General features: G+C 43.7%; 1 protein-coding gene across 2 annotated transcripts; it reads left to right on the forward strand.

The window, feature by feature from the left end:
• The first annotated feature begins 280 nt into the window (after nucleotides 1–280).
• LOC136679200 (mediator of RNA polymerase II transcription subunit 17-like) lies at nucleotides 281–6,558 on the forward strand. Of its 2 annotated transcripts, none has more exons than XM_066657589.1 (13): nucleotides 281–315; nucleotides 1,514–1,776; nucleotides 1,989–2,152; nucleotides 2,281–2,500; nucleotides 2,946–3,082; nucleotides 3,585–3,666; nucleotides 3,743–3,895; nucleotides 4,005–4,135; nucleotides 4,278–4,462; nucleotides 4,663–4,800; nucleotides 4,899–5,016; nucleotides 5,120–5,279; nucleotides 6,081–6,558. In XM_066657589.1, the coding sequence occupies exons 2-13, from the start codon at nucleotides 1,545–1,547 to the stop codon at nucleotides 6,287–6,289; spliced, it is 1,929 nt and encodes a 642-aa protein (XP_066513686.1). In that variant the 5' UTR covers nucleotides 281–315; nucleotides 1,514–1,544; the 3' UTR covers nucleotides 6,290–6,558. The 2 variants fall into 2 exon arrangements, with proteins under 2 accessions (XP_066513686.1, XP_066513685.1); XM_066657588.1 differs by lacking the exon at nucleotides 281–315 and adding an exon at nucleotides 713–906.
• Nucleotides 6,559–6,979: the final 421 nt, after the last annotated feature.

Below are 6,979 nucleotides of genomic sequence, written 5' to 3' on the forward strand. Positions count from 1 at the left end.
CTCGTTCATTCATTGTCTGTAACCCTGTAGTTCAAGGCAGGAACACACCCTGGAGGGGGCGCCAGTCCTTCACAGGGTGACACGCACGCACACACACACCCCTATGGACACTTTTGAGTCGTGAATCCACCTACCAACGTGTGTTTTTGGACTGTGGGAGGAAACCCACACAGACACAGGGAGAACACACCACACTCCTCACAGACAGTAACCCAGAGGAAACCCATGCAGACACAGTGACCTGTTACAAAGGATTCTATGATTTACACAAACCATGCAGCAAAAAAGATGAATCACTGTCTCTGACCTTACAAGGTACAACTAACAATGTAGATGTGTGGACATTAGTGCATTGCTGTGTATGATCCACTTATAGCTACAACTCACTGCACAAATCTGCTCTCTGGGGGTCCTGACTACTAAGGTACGGGCTGAAAGGGTGCTAACGATACACAAATGGACTCAATCCTGTAATTGTACAACTACAAAGTACTCCAGTGGAGCCGATCATATCGACAATGGCCGTCTAAACAAACAAAAATGTCCTCTCCGTTCCGAGAGAGGGCGCTAAATACATTCCCGGTGTCCACTCGAAGAGGAGAGGTGTCTTTGAGTTCTGTGCTAACAGCGGTGGATGTTATTTGAGTTTTTTTTTTTTTTTTGTATAATGTGAGTAAATCTCTGGTTTAACTTCTTAGTGAATTGGGGTGGTGTTACATATCACAGCCGCTGAGGGAGAAAAGGAAGAGGCTGGAGTCGTTTATGGTTCATTTGTAGCCGATGTTAGCCACATCAGCTAAAGCTCAGCTCTTAAACACTGCTTATTCAACCTCCGCAAAAAATGCTGTTTTGTAGGATTTATATGAGAGTTACTAACGTTAACGGACTCGATACAATTGGTTAAAGGTAACTATTTCTAGGTAACATTTGGAGTAGTTTCAACGAGTGAATATATGTTCATATATTAAAAGTAATATGCGTAATGAACATAAGCATAATGAACGGTGTAAACTGATAATAAAACATGCAGATACACTGGTTTCTATAAGTAAATCTGGGCCAGGGGCTCCTGGGTTTCAACCCATACTCGGGTCTTAGTCTGAGCGTTTTGTGTGTTCTCCCTGTGTCTGCGTAGGTACACTCCAGGTGCTACGGTTTCTTGCCACAGTCCAAAAACCTTGGTATGAGGATTGGTGGTGTGAGTGTGTGAAGTGATGGACTTGCATTATGTTTAAGAATAAATTCAGGACCCACAATGTCCCTGGTCAAGATGAAGCACAAACAGAAACTGAATGAATGAATTCATTGGTTCAAATGGTAACAATCCACCTCAGGATTTTGTTCTAACTGTTGAACCATTTGTTAAGTTGGTTTTCAAGTAAATAAAGAAGCAAAGCAGTTAAAACAATATCCTGGGCTGGATTTTTACTTTCTGTGACTTACCTACTCACCCGACCAAAATACAGGTGCTGACGTTTGGTTTAGAGGCTGTTTCTTTGTTGTTTTATTTCAGCTTTTAGGTGCTGTATGCGCAGAAGAGCAGGATGTCTGGAGGTCCTGCAGTTCGAGTGAGTATTGAGTCCTCCTGTGAGCGTCAGGTTCAGGAGGTCTCCCTGGATGGAGTGGAAACCTACGTCCCTCCGCTCTCCATGTCCCAAAACCTTGCAAAACTTGCTCAGCGCATCGACTTTGGCCAAGGCTCAGATGAAGACGAGGACGAGACGAATGGAGAAAGCAGAGAAACTGACTGGGGCAAACAGGACCCTGAGGAGGATGGTGAGAGAGCAAAGGATATTTAACACAGGACTGTATTTTTACTCTGTCATTTTTAGAATCTCTGACACATCCAGGGCACTAGGTGTCAGTGAAACCGCTGTTCCAAACCATGAAGACTACTTTGAGATGATTATGGTTATAATTGCACTCTTCAAATTGCAATTTTGATATAAACAATTTTTAATCATATACTTAAATAATACATTCCCCAGGTCCAGTGAAGTTCCAGCCGTGTTTGTGGCCATGGGACTCTGTGAGGAAACATCTCCGCGGGGCTTTAACAGAGATGTGTGTCCTGCATGATGTGCTTAGTATTGCTAAGGAAAAGAAATACATGGCTCTGGACCCAGTCTCCCAGGACCCCACTGTGGCTAAGGTACCCCCCGTCCCAGCACTTTCCTCTTGATTTTATCTGTAAATTCTGCAGAGATGGCTGGTGAGACAAATGTGTTCATGAATTGAAAACATTATGCATGTGTTATATCAAAGTGTTTTACTCTACAGACCCCCCAGGTGTTCCAGCTGATCAGTAAGAAGAAGTCATTGGCTAATGCAGCTCAGCTACTGCTGAAGGGGGCAGAGAAACTGACTAAGTCTGTGGCAGAGAGTCAGGAGCAGCGACGGCAGCGGGATTTTAACGCAGAACTTTTACATCTGCGCTCGCAGTGGAAACTGCGCAAAGTCGGAGACAAAATCCTTGGAGACCTGAGCTACCGCAGTGCCGGTGGGTCCTGCCTTTTAGAGTCATGTGTGTCTGTGGGAAAAATGATTTTTTGGTTAAAAAAGTCTTGTTATACAATAGTTTATCAATAAGTGATGACGGTATAAAATTATATATAACTTCAATAAATACAAATACAGTACAAGGATTACATTTTTCTAAAAATTAGTAGCTGTGTGATGAGCGTGAAAGTGTGAAACCCCCACATTCACAGAATATCGTTACGTACAGTGATGTTATATGATTATATTTGTTTGTTTGTTTGTTTTTTTGAGCAAATACCATCTCACTGCGCAGATAAATATTTTTTAAAATCTTTTCTCAGGAGCCTGTAGCTTTTTCACAGTACTGTTGATTGCAGTGTTGAATTATGGCAAACATGAGAGGTGTAGGAGGCTTACATTACGCTAGGTTTTCGGACTAAGCCCCAAAAAATGTCTGTTTGCAGGGTCTCTGTTCACTCATCACGGCACCTTCGAGGTCATTAAGAACACAGACATCGACATGGACAAGAAAATTCCAGACGATTACTGTCCCCTCAACGTTCAGATCCCCAGCGACCTGGAGGGTTCTGCTTATATCAAGGTGAAGGTCACGGCGTCACACACTGACAGAAACAAACAAGAAAAACAAATGCAGAGAATTTAGAACTAAAGGAAGTCTCTCTCTCTCTTTCTTTCTCTGTGTCTCTCTGTCTGTCTGTCTCTGTCTATCTCTCTCTCTCTTTCTTTCTGTGTCTCTGTCTCTCTGACTGTCTCTCTCTCTCTCTCTGTCTCTCTCTTTGTCTCTGTGTCTGTCTCGCTCTCTCTGTCTGTCTCTCTCTTTCTCTGTCTCTCTCTCTGTCTCTGTGACACTGTCTCTCTCTCTCTCTCTCTCTCTCTGTCTCTCTGTCTGTCTGTCTTTGTTTATCTCTCTCTCTCTCTGACTGTCTCTCTCTCTCTTTCTCTGTCTGTCTGTCTCTCTCTTTGTCTCTGTGTCTGTCTCTCTGTCTGTCTCTGACTCTCTCTCTCTCTCTCTCTCTCTCTGTCTCTGTCTCTGTCTCTCTCTTTCTCTTTCTCTCATACATACACACATACATTCATTCCAGGTTTCGATTCAGAAACAAGCTCCTGACATTGGGGACCTGGGCACAGTGAATCTTTTCAGGAGGCATCCTAAAACCAGGCCAGGTACAGTATATGTAATCACTTAAAATAGTGTTGTAAGCTAAACATGAGTCAGTTACTTCACTGATTTCTCGTGCAGGTTCCCAGACATGGCACCTGAAGCTGGAGGCTGCTCAGAATGTGCTGCTCTGTAAAGAGATCTTCGCGCAGCTCTCTCGAGAAGCTGTACAAATCAAATCTCACATTCCACACATCGTCGTAAAGAACCAGATAATCTCTCAACCATTTCCTGGTGAGTACACAAACACACACACACTCTCGCATCAGCTTCTGTTTCCTGTGTATCTAAAGAGAGGTGTGTGTTTTTCTGAACCTTGTGTATTGTTTATCTGTATTTCTAGGACTGCAGCTGTCCATCTCTCTGTGCCACTCAACTGTGGAGAAGAAAAACCAGAGAAACTCACCTGAAAAAAGCAAACCAGATGATCATCTGTACGTCCTTGAGCACAATCTGCACCAGCTTATTAGAGAGGTACTAAATGAACAAGAGTAGCTGGCTATGTTTAAATAGGTTTAGTATATATTCTGAAGCCCACTAGGGGTCGGTATAATGGCTGTTCACTCGTATACACGTTCATATGTGTGCTTCATATGATGATGTGTGTTTGTTGTAGTTCCATAAGCAAAACTTGAGCTCCTCTGTGATGCCACATCCTGCCAGCGCTCCGTTCGGACCAAAGCGTCTGCGTCTGGCTGGACCGATGGCGTACGATAAAGCAGAGATCAGCTCTTTACAACACAGCGAGGGCCTGCTGGAGAAAATTGTCAAACAAGCCAAACACATTTTCCTCCGGAGCAGGTAGCAGACTCGGACTCCTTCTGTATATTTCTAAGAGTACACCCACTGATCGGGGATCAGCTGTTGTGTGTTATATAATGTTGAATAGGATTAAAGTATCTGATTAGATCTGTTCTTGTTCTGAGCTACCTGACCGTTGTGTATATTCGAGATGTATACATGAGCCGATACAGGAACAAGACTTTACACTTTCTCCACAGAACAGCGCGGACCATAGACTGCCTGGCCAGTCGTATTGAGGATCCTCAGATTCAGGCCCACTGGTCCAACATTAATGATGTTTACGAGTCCAGTGTGAAAGTGCTGATCACCTCACAGGGATATGAGCAGATCTGCAAGTAAGAGCAGATACCGTTTTTATTTTAAATGCTGGTCTCTTAGTGTGGGTCTGTATAGTATGACCATAAATGGTACCTGTCCTCCCCCTCTCCCTCAGGTCTATTCAGCTGCAGCTGAACATTGGTGTTGAGCAGATCAGGGTGGTGCACAGAGATGGAAGAGTCATCACTCTTTCTCACCAAGAGCAAGAACTTCAAGACTTTCTGTTGTCACAGGTAAATATACATTGAAGGGAACCTGTAATAAGATTATTTTCTTAAGGCAGCCCTTGAGAACCTGAGACAATCTAGAACTCTGTACTGTGTGTGTGTAACTCAGATGTCCCAGCACCAAGTGCATGCAGTACAGCAGCTGGCGAAGGTGATGGGATGGCATGTCCTGAGCTTCAGTAATCACGTGGGACTCGGCGCCATTGAGAGCATTGGAAATGCCTCTGCTATCACTGTGGCCTCACCCAGTGGAGAATACGCCATCTCAGGTTCACAGGCACACACGCATACACCCCTTTTTTCATTCATTCATTCATTATCTGTAACCGCTTATCCAATTCAGGGTCGCAAGGGTCTAGAGCCTACATGGAATCATTGGGCGCAAGGCGGGAATACACCCTGGAGGGGGCGCCAGTCCTTCACAGGGCAACACAGACACACACACACACATTCACTCACACACTCACACCTACGGACACTTTTGAGTCGCCAATCCACCTACTAACTTGTGTTTTTGGACTGTGGGAGGAAACCGGAGCACTCGGAGGAAACCCACGTGGACACGGGGAGAACACACCAACTCCTCACAGACAGTCACCCGGAGCAGGAATCGAACCCATAACCTCCAGGTCCCTGGAGATGTGTGACTGCGCCACTACCTGCTGCACCACCGTGCCGCCCACCCCTTTTTTTTCTCCCTCTTTAATCCCTGCATACATCTTCAAACAAATGCTCACACACTTCTCTATACATCTACATCAAGAACCACTGGAGAGACGCCACAGTGCAGCTGATGTCTGCTCACATTCAGTTTCTCATTTCGTTCATGTTTGTATTTAAATAGCATTATGTTTCATACTTCCTCTGTGAATAGTCAGAGCTTTAGTTTTAGATCAAAATAATCCAGAGTTAGAAGAGGAGAGTGGGGCACACTTCAGTTCCTTTGCTGATATATTTATTTATTTATTTATTTAAACAAACCAGAGTAACGTTACTCTTAATAAAAGATGAGGTTAGGGCACCACCCAGATCTGTGTGTAACCTATGTGTCTGTGTGTGTCTCTGTGCAGTGCGTAACGGACCTGAGAGTGGATGTAAAGTTTTGGTTCAGTTTCCCCGCTGCCAGACTAAAGACTTGCCCAAAACTGACGTGTTGCAGGATGGGAAATGGAGTCATTTACGGGGCCCTTATAAAGAAGTGCACTGGAGCAGGATGGAGGGAAGAAACTTTGTTTACAAAATGGAGCTTCTGATGGCAGCACTGACTCCTTGTCCTTGAACTGTGTGTGTGTGTGTGTATGTGTGTGTGAGAGAGCGCCATCTGTGTGTTATGTTATAAATATCACTCGTTGTCTACTTCTTTTTTTGTATGGGCCCTGCTTGAGAAACAGCAATCAGGGGTTAGCTCACTCTGCTGTAGGGTGTTTCTTGTCTCTGACTCTTGTATATCGCCTGTTTGCCTGTATTTTACAATTTTATGTTATTTCAAATCCATGAAAATGTACAGCTCATTTGTTTAAGAAAATATTTTGGACTTGGTCTTGTTCCTGAGCCTGAAAAATAAACTAAATATTTGTAACACGCAGCTTCTCTTTGCATCATTTTAACTGTGAAATTTGAAAGTTTGAAATTCACTAGAATTCACTGTAAATTCCAAATGTGATGAGCCTCATTGTGTTGTCATGAATTTTAAAATGTTATTAAAGTGAACGCCTGCGCTGTTCATAGATAAGATATCCTACAACTGTTGATAACGGCTAAGTCTTGAACAATTTCCTGAGGTACTTTCCTCAGCTCATGACCACATGATTTCTTGGCTGCCTGTGTCTTTCCTTTATCTGCATTTTAAAGTCTGACTAGCCCTTTGTTCACATAACTTCTCTCTTAATGTTCTGGCAGCTGATGGTCTGTGAAATATCTTCAATAAAATACAAGAAACATGGAGAGGACACTTGATAGTATGGCTCAG

This window comes from Hoplias malabaricus, chromosome Y (assembly GCF_029633855.1).
Source record: "Hoplias malabaricus isolate fHopMal1 chromosome Y, fHopMal1.hap1, whole genome shotgun sequence".
NCBI classification, from domain to species: domain Eukaryota; kingdom Metazoa; phylum Chordata; class Actinopteri; order Characiformes; family Erythrinidae; genus Hoplias; species Hoplias malabaricus.

Excerpts from the sequence above, each read along its gene's own strand:
- LOC136679200 (XM_066657589.1), top strand. The coding sequence starts at position 1,545 with ATGTCTGGAGGTCCTGCAGTTCGAGTGAGTATTGAGTCCTCCTGTGAG. Across the intron at positions 1,777-1,988 it reads ACAGGACCCTGAGGAGGATG|GTCCAGTGAAGTTCCAGCCG; the intron begins GTGAGAGAGCAA and ends TACATTCCCCAG. Across the intron at positions 4,136-4,277 it reads TGCACCAGCTTATTAGAGAG|TTCCATAAGCAAAACTTGAG; the intron begins GTACTAAATGAA and ends TGTTTGTTGTAG.